This window comes from Nerophis ophidion, linkage group LG01, assembly GCF_033978795.1.
Source record: "Nerophis ophidion isolate RoL-2023_Sa linkage group LG01, RoL_Noph_v1.0, whole genome shotgun sequence".
Classification (NCBI taxonomy): Eukaryota; Metazoa; Chordata; class Actinopteri; order Syngnathiformes; family Syngnathidae; genus Nerophis; species Nerophis ophidion.
The window spans coordinates 71,317,102-71,335,376 of NC_084611.1; the positions used below are offsets into that span (position 1 = coordinate 71,317,102).

Consider the following 18,275-nt stretch of genomic DNA (forward strand, 5'->3'; position numbering starts at 1 on the left):
GAGCTGTCCAATTTCACACGACGCTGCGAGTACATATGCATCCGCTCAACACAACTATATCACAGACCAACACAGGACCGCTATAGGGGCCGCCTGGTTCCACTGGCCACAGATCAGCCTAATCCATACTGGGAGGCAGGCTGTATTAACACAAACACACACACACACACACATACATATAGGCAGATGTAACAACTTAGACACACACATACATATATACCGTCTATCCACACACAGGAGACAACCACCTATTACTCCATAGTGCCAAGTGCCTCAGTTAAGCTGCATAAATCCATTTTGAATGGGCAGTCGGGGAGAAAGTGCAGATAAGGGATGATGAGCGCACACACGCATGCACACACACACACACACCGAGACAAATGCACCAAACAACTCTTGTCGGCAAATCAGGCTCCTAGTGACATGTTTGTACCGTCCTCCATCCCTTCATCGCGGCCCAACAGCTCTCACTCCGGGGCCAGGCAGTGTACGGTGGAGCTGGTCTGCATCCAGGAGGAAGGATGAATAAAATAAAGGAACACAATGTACCCCCGGGTTGCGCCTGCCTGCCTGACTACATCCCAGCGCCCGCCTGACGTCCTGGCACGGCCACTTTCAGCCGGGCTTCGCTTGCACTGCAGCAAACCTATTCTTCGCTGTACTTCCTGGGCCCGCCAGGCGACGGTGTGCGTGTTTGGTACGCCGACCCGGCTTTACACGTCTGACCCCCTGACCCCTTCCAACCTGACACAGGCAAAAAAAAACATGGAGGAAGACGTACAGCGTACGGAAGCGCACAAATACACCGGCAACATTCACACTGCGGTCTTTCAAAATAAACCTATTTTTCTGAATCAAATACAAAAATACATGTTCGCTGTAAAAATAAAAATAAAAATAAACAGAATTTCACAGCTTTTTTCTGTGTAAAAATCAAAATTTACTGTAAAAAAAAAATATGACATCCTTATATTTCACAGCAATTCACGGCTATTTCACAGTAAAATACTGTAATGTCCCTGTAAAAGTAGAAAATAAAATGATAAATGGGTTGTACTTGTATAGCGCTTTTCTTCCATCAAGGTACTCAAAGCGCTTTGACACTACTTCCACATTTACCCATTCACACACACATTCACACACTGATGGAGGGAGCTGCCATGCAAGGCGCTAACCAGCACCCATCAGGAGCAAGGGTGAAGTGTCTTGCTCAGGACACAACGGACGTGACGAGGTTGGTACTAGGTGGGGATTGAACCAGGGACTCTCGGGTTGCGCACGGCCACACTTCCACTGAGCCACGCCGTCCCAATGCAATTATTAGCCAGCTGTGAAATGACTGTGAAGATAGTTTACAGCAGTGTTCTTCAAACTTTTTGAAGCCATTTTGAAAAAATGCGGAGGCACGCCACCAGCAGAAATTATTTAAAAAACTTGTCTCAAAGTAGGTGTACTGTCACCAGCTGTCACATCACACCCTGACTTATTTGGACTTTTTTTTTGCTGTTTTCCTGTGTGTAGTGTTTTACTTCTTGTCTTGTGCTCCTATTTTTGTGGCTTTTCCTCTTTTTCGGGGTATTTTCCTGTAGCAGTTTCATGTCTTCCTTTGAGCGATATTTCCCGCATCTACTTTGTTTTAGCAGTCAAGAATATTTCAGTTGTTTTTATCTTTCTTCGTGGGGACATTGTTGATTGTCATGTCATATTCGGATGTACTATGTGGACGCTGTCTTTGCTCCACAGTAAGTCTTTGCTGTCGTCCAGCATTCCGTTTTTGTTTACTTTGTAGCCACTTCAGTTTTAGTTTCGTTCTGCATAGGCTTCCCTAAGCTTCAATGCCTTTTCTTAGGGGCCCTCACCTTTTGTTTATTTTTGGTTCAAGCATTAGATACCGTTTTACCTGCAATTTGCCTCCCGCTGTTTCCGACATCCACAAAGCAATTAGCTAACGACTGCCACCTACTGATATGGGAGAGTATTACACGGCTACTCTGCCGAGCTCTAGACAGCACCGACACGTAACAACAACACATCATTTGCAGACTATAATTACTGGTTTGCAAAAATATTTTTAATCCAAGTAGGTGAAATTAGATCATCTCCCACGGCACACCAGACTGTATTTCACGGCACACTAGTGTGCCGCGGCACAGTGGTTGAAAAACACTGGTGTACTGTTGCTCTATGCCAGGAAACTATTTGTTAAATCTGGCATTTAAAAAAAAATGTCCAAAGAATTTAAAAATGCCTTTGCACAAAAACTATATGTCAATATACATATTTCACGTAAGTATTGAAGCCAATTTTTTTTATCAAGGAAAATTGACATTATATGAATGAAACGTACATACTTTATGACACTCGTCTGAGTCCAAGTATTAGACTTAGACTTGGAGAAACTTTTTTAATCCACAAGGGATATTGTTCCACACAGTAGCTCGGTTTCAAAGGATGGAAAGGGTAAGGTTGGAAAGCATAATGCAGCTATAAGTAGACTAATAATGTACCATAGTAGCAATATAAATACAACATATATGTAATATTTACATATTATATACGCGGTATATAATGTATACTGATATATTATATTATATTTGTATATAATATTTACAATATATAACAAATTCCAATTACCATGTACTATATTGCAGTATAAGCAACAGCTGCAAGTGAAATAGAGAGTAAAACCAGCAGAAAATATACATTAAAATGTTAATGTTAAATCAAGCAGTCACATCAGCATTTTAGCGAAAAACACATGCAGAATGATGAGAGAGAGCTAATTCTGTTGTGTGTCAAGACACATTACTGTCTCATCACGCATCATTTGAATGGAGCATCCAAAATAATTTTTCAAAAAAAACCTCTAGAAATGCAACAAGACAAGCATTTACACTAAATTTTGCCAAGAAACTATTGAGGAGAAACACAGCTTTAATTACATCCAGCATTTTTTTTTCTTCCAAAAACGTCATAAATGCTGAAAGACATGCATTCACATAAAGGATGTTGTGTCAAATTGTATTTTTTGGGGAAAAAAAAAATATTGAAACAGATGTCTTTTTTTTTTTTTTTTACTTTGACACTCATCTGGGTCAAATTATTGTTTTTAAAAACTAATACTTTTGTGAAAGTAAATGTGGTGATGCCGAGAGACTGTCATCCTGCACTGTCGAGACACTTTAAAGCCACGTCATCCGCAAAATTTTAATCTAGCAATAAAAAAGAAAGGAATGCTGAGAGACCCGCATGCATTCACACAAAAGCTAGTGTTGTTTCTTTTTATAATGACACCAATATTTTTAGAAACAAAAATGCATGCTTGTGAATGCTGAGAGACAGTCATTCACACAAGTGTGCAATTTTACAACCTCAAAGTTGACCTAATTAAGCAAAAACATATATTATTAGGCATTCAGGGCAACCTTTCTGCATGCAAATATACCTTATTGTTTGCGTGCTGCAAGACAATTATTTACACATTCAACCCTGCAAACTGTACGGTGTCAATACATAAATACAGGCACTGATGGTATTGTGCATGAAAAATAAATAAATACAATATAAATGCTAAAAGATAAACATGTTGAATATTGTGTTAATATTACCCCATCAATATATTTCTACTGTATATATTCAGTAATTAAGCATTGACAAAAAAATGCTGTGCAATATTTTTTCAATCACCCGAGAAAATATAGCCTGCAAGCTAAGATACAAGCTTATGATTATATTGGATTAGATATAACTTTATTGATGTGCTTATATAAGAGAAATGATGTGTCCAGCAACAGCAACTCCACACACACTCTTATGTGTGTTTTAGCTTGCACAGTACGTACAGAAAAACAGCTGTAAATAAAAATAGATGAATGAAATAGGAGCTGCTAAGTATAAAAATACAATTAAAAACAATAATCAGAGGCAAATGATAAATTAATGTCCAAAAATAAATATTGCACAAATGCTAAGACAATTTTACTTGTAGATTGCACAGTACAGTACGTATTCCGCACAATTGACCACTAAATGGTAACACCCGAATAAGTTTGTCAACTTGTTTAAGTCGGGGTCCACGTCAATCAATTCATGTTATAAATATATACTATCAGCATAATACAGTCATCACACAAGTTAATTATCAGGGTAATTATATTGAATTATTTACATTATTTACAATCCGGGGGGTGGGATGTGAATGTGGTCGGGGCGGGGGGGGTTAGGTTTGGTTGATATCAGCACTTCAGTCGTCAACAATTATATCATTTGAGAAATGGACAATGAAGTGGCAGGGCTATTTGAAATATATGACAGTCACTCTAAATATTGCATTTTTTTTAAAAAAATTTTGAAAAAAAAAGCAATATTAAACAGTTATATCATCTGAGAAATGGACAATGAAGTGGTAGGCTATTTGAAATATATGACAGTCACTCTAAATATTGCATTTATTTATTTATTTATTTTAAAAACAATATTAAACAATTATATCATCTGAGAAATGGACAATGGAGTGGCAGGGCTTTTTGAAATATATGACAGTCACTCTAAATATTGCTTTTTATTTATTTTTTTGTAGAAAAAAAAGCAATATTAAACAATTATATCATCTGAGAAATGGACATTGAAGTGGCAGGGCTATTTGAAATATATGACAGTCATTCTAAATATTGCATTTTTTTTTTTTAAGTAAAAATAGCAATATTAAACAATAATATCATCTGAGAAATGGACAATAAAGTGGCAGGGCTATTTGAAATATATGAAAGTCACTCTAAATATTGCATTTTTTTTTTTACTTTTTTTTAAACAATATTAAACAATTATATCAGCTGAGAAATGGACATTGAAGGTGCAGGGCTATTTGAAATATATGACAGTCACTCTAAATATTGCATTTATTTATTTATTTATTTTAAAAACAATATTAAACAATTATATCATCTGAGAAATGGACAATGGAGTGGCAGGGCTTTTTGAAATATATGACAGTCACTCTAAATATTGCTTTTTATTTATTTTTTTTTTGGAAAAAAAAAGCAATATTAAACAATTATATCATCTGAGAAATGGACATTGAAGTGGCAGGGCTATTTGAAATATATGACAGGCATTCTAAATACAGCATTTTTTATTTATTTTTTTTAGAAAAAAAAAGCAATATTAAACAATTATATAATCTGAGAAATGGACAGGCCCTGCGATAAGTTGGCGACTTGTCCAGGGTGTACCCCGCCTTCCGCCCGATTGTAGCTGAGAAAGGCACCAGCGACCCCAAAGGGAATAAGCGGTAGAAAATGGATGAATGGGACAAAATGGACAATGAAGTGGCAGGACTTTTTGAAATATATGATAGTCACTCTAAATATTGCATTATTTATTTATTTTTTTAGAAAAAAAAAAGCAATATTAAACAATTATATCATCTGAGAAATGGATATTGAAGTGGCAATATTAAATGAAAAGATTTTTGCAATAAAGTAAAAAAACTAACAAATATTATGCAGCCCTTTGAGACACTAGTGATTTAGGGCTATATAAGTAAACATTGATTGATTGATTGATTGATCTAAGTGATGTAAGCATTATTATTATTATGTTATTGAAATTCCACTTCAGTTATTATTTGTCCAGAAAAGATAAGCTAGCACTTGCTAGCTTGAATCACTTGTTTTTTTTCCACTTGTTTTTTTTCATATCTTTTTTTCCAAATAGTTCAAGAAAGACCACTACAAATGAGCAATATTTTGCACTGTTATACAATTTAATAAATCATAAACTGATGACATAGTGCTGTATTTTACTTCTTTATCTCGTTTTTTCAACCAAAAATGCTTTGCTTTGATTAGGAGGTACTTGAAATAAAACAATTTTCACAGGGAGTATATCACTGAAAAAGAGTTTAGACCCACTGCTCTACACAGCAGTCGGGAATTGCTATGATATGCTGTGATGTGTTTCCTATCAATTAATTTCATCATGATTTGGAAAGGAAAGGGGTGGAAGACAAACAGAATAACAAAAAAGCATAGCCTGCGAGAAAGATGGCGAGATAGGCGTAATATTTGGGCCAATATCTGTCACACGTTGTGCAACATTCGAAGCTTGTTTGCTCCTTTTGTTGACATGTCTGCATGCGATTCTCCACTCATTAAAACAGCCATTGCTTCAAAAACACGGCATAAACTGTAAATAATTAGACAATAAAAAATGAATGAGTTGGAAAAAGAAAAAAAAAATTATACTTTTTTTTTTCTTCCCTTCTCCTCCCCCTGCAAGTTGACTGGGAGAGAAGTGGTGCTTTTTCGCGGCAAGTCGAACACCTCATTAGTTTGCATGCAGCCTCGGAAGTTGGCAGCGTGCGCGGGGACTTCACTGGAAGCCGAGATAATTGATTTGAAAAACGCTGCACATAAAAGTTTTAATTAAAGACGCCCCCGCAACCTTCATATCGCATCAAAACTTTATGCAAATACTTTGCCGTCACAAGGGTGTGTGAAACATTGCCAGAGTTCCACTTTTGGCGCGCACCTACACATTCCAGGCCATCGCAACAAAGGCTTTTTACTGCTATTAATAATGCATTGTAGGTTGTTTACACCGTTTTTTTTTGTGGGGGGTGGGGGGGGGGGTGAAATATTAATAATTGACGAGCTCAGATCGAAGAAAGACGACACAAAACAACAGTGCGCATGCGTGGAATGATACTTAAAAAAATAATGTTTGTATATAACCCTCAATCTTGCACGACAATTTTATTTTAATTAATGGAACATTCGTACCGGCAGCTTTGGAAAATTAATCCGTGCTAAATATGCAACTGGAGTCGTTTTACAGAAAAAAAAAAAAAAAAAAAATCAGGTTGAATATTGATCATATATAGCAGTGGTTCTCAAATGTGGGTACGCGTACCCCTGGGGGTACTTGAACGTATGCCAAGGGGTAGGTGAGCTTTTTAAAAATATTACAAAAATAGCAACAATTCAAAAATCCTTTATAAATATATGTATTGAATAATACTTCACTAAACTGTGAAAAAAAATACAACAATGCAATATTCAGTGTTGACAGCTAGGTTTTTTTTGTGGACATGTTCCATAAATATTGATGTTAAAGATTTATATATCTTTTTTTCCAAATAGTTCAAGAAAGACCACTACAAATGCTTTGCTCTGATTAGGGGTACTTTAATTTAAAAAAATGTTCACTGAAAAAGAGTTTAAAACCACTGCTCTACACAGCAGTTGATGATTACTTCTATGTGTAGAAATCTTTATTTATAATTGAATCACCTGTTTATTTTTCAAAAATGTTTTAGTTACTTTTATATCTTTTTTTTCCAAATGAGCAATATTTTGCACTGTTATACAATTTAATAAATCAGTAACTGATGACATAGTGCTGTATTTTACTTCTTTATCTCTTTTTTTTTTCAACCAAAAAAGCTTTATTTCTGATTAGGGGGTACTTGAATTAAAAAAATGTTCACAGGGGGTGCATCACTGAAAAAAGGTTGAGAACCACTGATATATAGGACATGTGACAAATGCGCACTTTTGCGGAAAAGGTCAAAGGACGCGCGTGGAATCAAGCGGGAAGGAGCACGTGGCTTTTAGGCGTGACCTGACGCATTTATAAGTCATATATTAGTGGTTTATACACGATCGCGTGGAAATATCCTAAAAAAACGTCTGCTTGGATAAGGCCTAAGAGGGAATCCACGAGGTTTCTATCATGGAGCACACACACACACGCACACACAAACACACACACCCAAACACACACACATACACACACACAAAGGAGAAATCACATCTGATTTATAAAATAATCTTGAAACAAGGAGAAAAAAATATATATACATATAATAACATTAAGTTGGTGTATATGTATGTATGCATGTACATGTTTAAAGCGAGCTTTCGTACTATATTAAGGTTTGTGATTTTTACCGAGCAAAAAAAATAAATAAATAAATTTAAAAAAGAGGGCTTTAATAAGTATTACATGACATGGGATGAGCTAAATAATGACATTTACTGCTTTAACAGCATTTGATGGCAGCTATTGACCTCAGAAAAAACACACAGGACAAACTAGACGGTTAGATGTTACAGTAATTGGCTGCGTAAAAATGTCATCTTAATATTTGGCTTTATATTAAAAAAACAATTTTTCCTACATGTTTTATTGGGCGCTATATTATTATGAATAAAAATATAATTAGCTCGTGATCTTACATTAAATACACTGCCTAATAATAAAACCATGTGTCATTATTGACGGTGAAACATTTTATTTTTATATATTTTTTTCAAATAATGCGAAAAATCAATAATGGTGAAAGGCTTTTTTTCTTTAAATACAATATATTCTTATTTCATTTTTGTAAAGTGGATATTTATGATTATTTATAACAAATGTAGGTGTGTAATTTATAATAAATGTAGTGATTTAATATTTCAGTCAATGAGGGGGGGGGGGGGGATTGTTGTTTTCTTGTTCTGAATATGCATTGCAAGCCTGGTAAAAATATATAACAAGGTGTGTGTGTGCCCGTTAACACAAAGACAAAAAATAATCCCCGTGTTATTTTTTTTTTGGTTTTTTTTTGAGAGGAACAAACGGTAGGAAATGGATGGCATACCGAGAGGAGCAGGGGAATTTAAAGCACACTAGTGAAATTGCAAAATTTCAGTAAATTGTTTACTTGAAGCGTGCTTAGTATTTATTGAAAAGCTAAAAAAACAAAAAAAAGCATCGCCTTTACAAATTGAGGTCAAGTGTATTTGTGTTTTTGCGTCAATTAATCATCCAAAGTAGCACAGGCCCCCTTTTCACACGCAATACTGGCTCAAAGTGAGAGTTAAAACTGTAATTATGTTGCATTAGTCGCAGATACCGTCGCCCGCTGTGACCCTGAAGGCACCACGACCGTGCGCGAGCTCGGGCAGTGCCTGCCTACACGGTGGAGGGGGACGGTCCGTGAACGCAACAAGTCCGTTCAAACTCGGGTGTTTTTTGGTTTTGTTTTCGACACCGTTTTTCTACGCGTCGCGTGGAGCGTGGAACGTGGACACCCACGACACTACTCCGTTCGTGTCGTAACATTAAATGGATCCGGGCGTGGCATTGCTGGCGTATCGTCGAAAAAAAAAAAGTGTACAGGAATGAGCGTCATTAGCACCGGGAAGGAGAAAGACAAATGTCGGATATTGTTACGGGTGAAACGTGGCGTATTTACCGGCAAAGGGCGAGAGAAAAGCCGGAAAAAGGAGAGGGGTGGGGGTGGGGGGTGGAAGCATGTAGCGGTGGCGATGTTTTGAAGCGTGAAAAATGAGCAAATAAAGTGCGTACCTGTGTCAAGCAGTAAGGCGAGTACATGGCTGGGTCTGCGGGTCTACAGGTGACGGTTGGAGCGCGGGCGAGTCGACTTGGATGGAGGTTCGCTCCGGTGCCGCATTGCAAAGGCTGCCGAGGCTCGGTGCTGCGTGTCGGTCCAGGCTCTAACCCCGCCTCGCTCACTGCTGCAGCCAAGCTCCGCGACAACTTTTAGGGGAAACTTTTTTCCCTGCGCTGCCTCCCTCCCTCCCTCGCTGCCTCCCTCCCGCCCTCTCGCTCGCTCCCTCCCAGCCACTGTACATCTGCACTTCTTTTTAGGACCATAAAAGTGCGTTTGGAGGGGAAAAAAAGGCAGTTGCGACTGGATTTGTTTTTAATGTTCCTTATTTTTTCATGGCATTCATTCATTTTTAAATTTTGGACTTATTTTTCATTAATTTTATTTTTACATTTAATTCACTCAATTGTTTATCTTGGACTTATTTTTAATTTTTCCTATTTTTTAATTTAATTCAATTTGGACTTATTTTTCATTCTTCCTATTTTTACATTTCATTAATTAATTTGTTAATTTTGGACTTATTTTTCATTTTTCCTATTTTAATTTTAATTCATTCATTTGTTCATTTTGGACTTATTTTCATTGTTCCTATTTTTACATTTCATTAATTAATTTGTTCATTTTGGACTTTTTTTTTTATTATTTTTCCTATTTTTACACTTAACTCATTCATTTTGGACTTTTTTTCATTTTTCCTATTTTTTTCATTCAATTCATTTTGGACTTATTTTCATTGTTCCTATTTTTACATTTCATTAATTAATTTGTTCATTTTGGACTTATTTTTCTTATTTTTACACTTAACTCATTCATTTGTTCATTTTGGACTTTTTTTCATTTTTCCTATTTTTTTCATTTAATTAATTTTGGACTTATTTTTAATTTTTCCTATTTTTACATTTCATTAATTAATTTGTTCATTTTGGACTTATTTTTAATGTTTCCTATTTTTATTTTTAATTAATTCATTTGTTCATTTTGGACTTATTTTTCATTTTTCCTATTTTTTCATTTACCGTGTTTCCTTGAATTAATTCATTTAAAACCTCTTCTCACTCCTGCGCTTACCAAAGGCATGCGGTAAAAGTAAGCATGCGCTAATTATTTTAAAACCTGTTCTCACTCTGGTACTTACCAAAGGTATGCAGTAAAAATTTGAGTGTGAAGTAAGCTTGGACCTGAAATCCTACTGAATAACTCTTAATCTTCTTCCCTTTATGCGATTTCAAATTACCGGTATTGAAATCAGCCTCCTCCCTTTTGAAAATGATGACAGGGGAAGTGTCACTCGTGATGTCACGAGTTTGACCAGGCGGTAATACTAAGCATGCGCTAATTATTTTGCGAAGCGAGTTTGACCCGGCAGTAATTCAAGTCAGGCGCATACTATATGCCCTGCGGCAATTCAAGGAAATACGGTAATTCAATTTGGACTTATTTTTCATTTTTCCTATTTTATGAAACAATCTTACCTTCCTTTACACTTCTTCCAAATGAGCCGTTTGGAATTGGCCCAGATATATCTCCTTATATGGTAGCAATGTAATTGAAGTACTTTGCACAAGTCTGCCATTGTAATTCCGACATTGTAGTCAATAAGCTCCTACTTGTTCTCTATTCTGCTGTTGCGGGGCAAACTGGCTTGTACATGCGCATGCATGTTGCCATTTCTAATACAAAAAAGTGTACAGTTATAACTATCAGTAGTTTCTCTATGGCAATGTTTTTCATCCACTGTGCATCGGCACACCAGTGCTCCGTGAGATACAGCCTAGTGTGCCGTGGGAGAGTATCTAATTTCACTTAGTTGGGTTAAAATATTTTTTGCAAACCTGTATTTAGAGTCTGCAAATGATGTGTTGTTGTTGATTGTCTGTGCTGTCTAGAGCTCGACAGAGTAACCCCTTAATACTCTTCCATATCAGTAGGTCGCAGCCGGTAGCTAATTGCTTTGTAGATTTTGGAAACAGCGGGAGGCAGTGTGCAGGTAAAAAGGTGTCTAATGCTTAAACCAAAAATAAACAAAAGGTGAGTGCCCCTAGGAAAATGCATTGAAGCTCAGGGATGGCTGTACAGAATGATACTAAAACTGAACTGGCTACAAGGTAAACAAAAACAGAATACTGGACGACAGCAAAGACTTACTGTGGAGCAAAGACGGCGTCCACAAAGTACATCCAAACATGACATGACAATCAACAATGTCCATATAAAGAAGGATAAAAACAACTGAAATATTCTTAACTGCTAAACAAAGAAGATGCAAGAAATATTGCTCAAAGGAAGACATGAAACTGCAACAGGAAAATACCAAAAAATTAGAAAAAGCCATGGATATGGTTTAAAGTCATATCCAACAATTGCGACAACAATTTTTTATTGTCAACTGAGTTTCATTTTTTTATGATTTCTGCTGGTGGTGTGCCTCCAGATTTTTTTTAATGCAAAAAATGTTCTGTGGCTGAAGAAAAGGTTGAAATAGACTGCTCTATGGAAAAACTACAACATGGCTGACGGGGAGAAGACGCTGTCAGAGTGGAGGCACGTAAAAGTGAAAGATGGTCTGTAAAGCATAATCCCTCCAACATTTTGACCACCATCACATGTTATGTAGACCACAAGGAAGTGTTTTAAATGTTAAAAAAAAAAAATCACAACATGACCCCTTTAAGTTGAGTGTAAAATCGTTGCCTCATCAATAACACATCTCCACATTAGCTTCGGAACTAACGACACGGTGTCTGTTGAAACACTCTTAGCCGAGAAGATCAAGCCCGACAACTTTTGGCAGAGCAACCTATGCCAGCGGCTTCAGCGCATTCAAGCCCAGTTCCGACAGAGAGAAACTACACAGGAGCTGACAAAATGTTTCCAAGTAGTGGCCTTGCTGGACGCATCGACGACGGCCGGAGTAATGACGCTCGCTGGATCCTCCAGCAGGCAGGAAGTAGAACACACACCATGCTACTATATTGGGTAAAAGGAGTGTAAAAGAGACTATTTGGGTGTTCATGTTTAGAGGGAGGATGCAGCATGTTCCCAAATTGGCCTTTTACACAGAACATAGCAAAGAGGGACACTTCTGTTCCTGGGCAGGAGTGTCCCGTGTCAAAATGTCCACCACTGTCTCTGCATTACAGAATGCTATTTAGCCCCAGAAAACAGATTTTTTTTGTTTTAATCTTTTATATTTTCATAATTTTTTGTTTTTCACTCTCTCACAATGGAAACTAAAAATAAATTAATTGTGCCTTCAAAGTAGCGCTGTCAAACAATATTTCTAAAATCAGATTCATCACACTTTAAAAAAAAAAAAATTAATCATCATTAATCACAGGAAAATTCTTGTCAATAACGTTTTATGATTAATTTCACCAAGATGTATTTCAATTCTTTTTGATGCATTTCAAAATAAAGAGCACCACAAAACAAAAGGTTATTATTGGTTTTATAAAAAAAAAAAAATATATGTATATATATATATATATATATATATATATATATATATATATATATATATATATATATATATATATAATAATGGATTAGATTTATATTGTGCTTTTCTACTCTTAGATACTCAAAGCGCTCACAGAGAAGTGGGAACCCATCATTCATTCACACCTGGTGATGGTAAGCTACATCTGTAGCCACAGCTGCCCTGGGGTAGACTGACGGAAGCGTGGCTGCCAGTTTGCGCCTATGGCCCCTCCGACCACCACCAATCATTCATTCATCATTCATTCACCAGTGTGAGCGGCACCGGGGGCAAGGGTGAAGTGTCCTGCCCAAGGACACAACGGCAGCGATTTGGATGTCAATAGGTGGGAAGCGAACCTGCAACCCACAGGTTTCCGGCACGGCTGCTCTACCCACTACGCCATGCTAAAACACTACGTAGCGACGTTAGCCGCTAGTTACTAGCTAGCTATCTTTTTAAAGCCCAGTTTGCAGAGCAGCCCTTCAGTGTTTACTGCTTCTCTTACTTTGTTGGTTTTTAAGCCAAAATTGTAACGTCGTGGTCGCATGGTGATGCGCTGATAGTTCTTCCAAGATTGCAGCAGGAACTCTGGAGGCAAAGGTGCAGGTAAGACAGTGATTTATTCTTATAAATCAGGCAGGAACAAACAAACAAACAAACAAACAAAACAAGCGTGCTTATAGCGCGGGGAGCTAACGTAATAGCCGACAAGAAAAAGCATAAGGCAAAGCTTAGCTCAGGGATACCAAGGATAGATGACGTATCTTGTAAATGGTAAAATGGTAATACTTGTGTAGCGCTTTTCTACCTTCAAGGTACTCAAAGCGCTTTGACACTATTTCCACATTCACCCATGCACACACACATTCACACGCTGATGGAGGGAGCTGCCATGCAAAGCCCTAACCACCACCCATCAGGAGCAAGGGTGAAGTGTCTTGCCCAAGGACATAACAGACGTGACGAGGTTGGTAGAAGGTGGGGATTGAACCAGGAACCCTCAGGTTGCTGGCCCAGCCACTCTCCCAACTCCCCCAAAATCACCAGACCGAGTGAGGCGACAGGATGGAATTAATAGCTCTCTAAATAGTGCCCGGGAACAGGTGAACGTCCCGAACAATAATCAGAAGCACGTGAACACAATGAATAACCATAGCAACCAAGGAGACACAAAACAGGAGGGCTGAAACAGAACTTAAACAACAACTAAAATAAACAATGATCCGGGCAACGGATCATAACAAGTGCTTGCAAATGCCGTGTGTGCGTGTGTTGACTAACATTCGCCATGGGTCCGTATACCAGGAATGTCACCACTTCATGTTGATGAGAAAAAAAAAGTACTGGTATTTTTCAATGCCAGTATAGTACCTTATTTAATTCGGGTTACAGCTGCACTTTTTTTTTTAGTACCCGAAAATTGGCCGATACTGATTGGTGGCACATTGATCCATCCATCCATTTTCTACCACTTATTCCCTTTGGGATCGCGGGGGGCGCTGGTGCCGGTCTCAGCTAAAATCGGGCGGAAGGCGGTGTACACCCTGGACAAGTCGCTACCTCATCGCAGGGCCAACAAAGATAGACAGACAATATTCAGATTCACATTCACACACTAGGACCAATTTAGTGTTGCCAATCAACCTATCCCCAGGTGCATGTCTTTGGAGGTGGGAGGAAGCCGGAGTACCCGGAGGGAACCCACGCACTCACGGGGAGAACATGCAAACTCCACACAGAAAAATCCCGAGCCCGGGATAGAACCCAGGACTACTCGGGATCTTCGTATTGTGAGGCAGACGCACTAACCCCTCTTTCCCCGTGCTGCCGGCACATTGATCAATACACTTTAATCATAACTTAAGGTATTTTAGCAGGTTCAAGAACCATGTTTTGCTTTGTTTTTCTCAAGCTGCTGTGGCTCCCAGGGAAAGCACCCGTCTCGCACTGTAAAAAAAAAAAAAACTTAATTAAAGGCCTACTGAAACCCACTACTACCGACCACGCAGTCTGATAGTTTATATATCAATGATGACATATTAACATTGCAACACATGCCAATACGGCCTTTTTAGTTAACTAAATTGCAATTTTAAATTTCCCCGAGTTTCTAGTTGAAAACGTCGCGGAATGCTGACGTGTAAGAAATATTAGCGCTGCACACACACACAGCTAAAAGTCGTCTGCTTTAACCGCATAATTACACAGTATTTAGGACATCTGTGTTGCTGAATCTGTTGCAATTTGTTCAATTAATAATGGTGAAGTCAAAGTAGAAAGATGGAGTTGGGAAGCTTTAGCCTTTAGCTACACAAACACGGTGATTCCTTGTTTAAAATTCCCGGAGGTGAAACTTTCCTATGGATCAGAGCGGTCAAGCGATCATGGATCCCGACCAAATGTCAACCAGCAGTTTTTGGTGAGAAAATTGTGGTAAAAAGTCGCCACTCACCGGAGATCAGCTGAGCTTGTGCCGTTCATACAGCTGCCGTTGACTTCCATCAGACACTGGCGTCAAGACACCCGTGGACACACCCTTCCGACTATCAGGTACTATTAAACTCACTAAAACTCTAGCAACACAATAGAAAGATAAGGGATTTCCCAGAATTATCCTAGTAAATGTGTCTAAAAACATCTGAATCCGTCCCAATGCAATCGCTTTTTTTTTTTATACTTGATTTTTTTTTTTTTCTAGTCCGTCGCTATCAATATCCTCAAACACAAATCTTTCATCCTCGCTCAAATTAATGGGAAAATTGTCGTTTTCTCGGTCCGAATAGCTCTTTTTGTTGGAGGCTCCCATTAAAAACAATGTGAGGATGTGAGGAGCCATCAACATGTGACGTCACCGTCTGCGACTTCCGGTAAAGGCAGGGCTTTTCTGTTAGCGACCAAACGTTGCAAACTTTATCGTCGATGTTCTCTACTAAATCCTTTCAGCAAAAATATGGCAATATCGCGAAATGATCAAGTATGACACATAGAATGGACCTGCTATCCCCGTTTGAATAAGAAAATCTCATTTCAGTAGGCCTTCAAGACAAAACGACATGGAAAAAAAAGTCGGAAAAATGTCCGCTGGGCTTGTTCGGACAAAAGATACTTTTCACCCGTGTTTGTTGACACAGTTCCGGCGTTGGACGCACACAGTAGCAGCAAATGTGGGCTCCAACTTCGGCTGAAACTCGCAGTGAATTAACTTTACAACGTGGTTTCCGGGGCGAATGAGGAGCCACGCTATCTTGGTCTGCAGCCCATAAACGCCCCGCCGCATCATATTTAGAATATAATATAAAAAAAATACCCAAAAAAAGATAGCAACTATTTCCACGGACCTCCTGGCATGCTTTGAAGAAACCAACAATTCTACAGTCAAAAAAAAGAACATTTGCTCTTTGGATGCACGCCACTTTTTGACTTTGTCTCGCTCCTATTCCTGCACGCCATGCAAGTCTAAGCAGACAGTGGATACCTGGACTTGGAGCGAGGGGGTCTACATTTCAGTGCGACTCTCATTGTATGCAAGTGATACTCTCTGGTTCTAATCAGGCCGGGCTTTATCCTCGCCCGCTCCCCTCCTCCTTGGCCTAATCAAACTCATATATGCAGGCGCAGTGCCTGCAATTACACATAAGCCCCTGCCTTGTGCGTGTGTGCACGGGCGTTGTGTAGTGTGCACGCCGCGCCAGTGTGTGTGTGTACTGTATAGGGTGCGGTCTTGGAGGCTGAAGTCACCCCCGGTGCTCCAATGCCAAGTTTTCTTTAAGTGGGAGGCAGGGGGTATGAAGCTTTACGAGACCTCAGCCTATGTGGGATCCTTGCACACACACACACACACACACACACACACACACACACACACACACACACACACACACACACACACACACACGGCTTGTGCTAAAAGATACACGGGCAAGCAACAGTGGAAAAAAGAGTGGAAAAAAAAGGAGGCAAAAAGGTGAAGGATATTGAGTCTATTTCTTTCCATTAGCCGCTCCTCGGTCCAAACCACACCCCGCCAAGGCTCAGGTCCAAACCCACAACCTTTTGTGCAGCCCTTATACTTTCCCTCCCTCTCTCTCTCTCCTTCTGCCTTTTTCTTTTGGAACTTTGTTCTCCCTTTTCAGTCCACATCAGGGGTATTCAAGTTAAAAAGTTACACAGGTCTGGTCCAGGAAAATGTACTGGAGCCCAGGTTTGAAATATGATAATGAAAAACAGGCGTTAGAATTCCAGTCCCAAGTATTTTGTCATGGAGAGAGTTTCAGGGGGGCCCAATGCGGGGCCCGTGGGCCACAATTAGCCCGCTGAGTCATTTTGTCTGTTACCTTTATTATTTACATTTTTGTTTTCACACTTATAATTGGCCAGATGCAATGTTGATATAGGACGATGGTCAGCAACCAAAAATGTTGAAAAAGACATATATTCAAAAATATATTCATGTTTGTCTGGAGCTGCAAAAAACTAAAAGCCTTATATAAGTGTTATAATGAAGGCAACACATGATGTAAGTGTGTAAATTAGCCTACTATCAAAATGACTTTAAAAGTCTTATATAAGTGTTATAATGAAGGCAACACATGATGTAAGTGTGTAAATTAGCCTACTATCAAAATGACTTTAAAAGTCTTATATAAGTGTTATAATGAAGGCAACACATGATGTAAGTGTGTAAATTAGCCTACTATCAAAATGACTTTAAAAGTCTTATATAAGTGTTATAATGTTGGCAACACACGATGTAAGTGTCTATATTAGCTATATTAGCCTACTATCCAAACAACTTTAAAAGTCTTATATGTGTTGTAATGAAGGCAACACATAATGTAAGTGTCTAAATGAGCCTACTATCAAAATTACTTTAAAAGTCTTGTATAAGTGTTATAATGAAGGCAACACATGATGTAAGTGTCTATATTGGCCTACTATCAAAATAACTTTAAAAGTCTTATATAAGTGTTATAATGTTGGCAACACACAATGTAAGTGTCTATATTAGCTATATTAGCCTACTATCAAAATGACTTTAAAAGTCTTATATAAGTGTTATAATGAAGGCAACACATGATGTAAGTGTCTAAATTAGCCTACTATCAAAATGATTTTAAAAGTCTTGTATAAGTGTTATAATGTTGGCAACACAGGATGTAAGTGTCTATTTTAGCTATATTAGCCTACAATCAAAATGACTTTAAAAGTCTTATATGTGTTATAATGAAGGTAACACATAATGTGTCTAAATTAGCCTACTATCAAAATGACTTTAAAAGTCTTGTATAAGTGATATAATGAACACAACACATGATGTGTGTAAATTAGCCTACTATCAAAATGACTTTAAAAGTCTTATATAAGTGTTATAATGAAGGCAACACACGATGT

At 38.1% G+C, this 18,275-nt stretch overlaps 1 protein-coding gene across 4 annotated transcripts in view; it reads right to left on the reverse strand.

The window, feature by feature from the left end:
- LOC133558893 (nuclear factor 1 X-type-like) overlaps nucleotides 1-18,275 on the reverse strand; it is a 266,583-nt gene that overhangs the window by 199,204 nt on the left and 49,104 nt on the right. The window contains exon 1 of one of the 4 annotated variants that reach the window (XM_061910080.1): nucleotides 9,358-9,565. The exons of the other annotated variants lie outside the window; for them this stretch is intronic. Coding sequence (XP_061766064.1) covers nucleotides 9,358-9,384 — 27 coding nt within the window. The 5' untranslated portion in view covers nucleotides 9,385-9,565. Of the gene's footprint in view, nucleotides 1-9,357; nucleotides 9,566-18,275 lie in introns of those variants that run through there. 4 annotated transcript variants of the gene reach the window in all.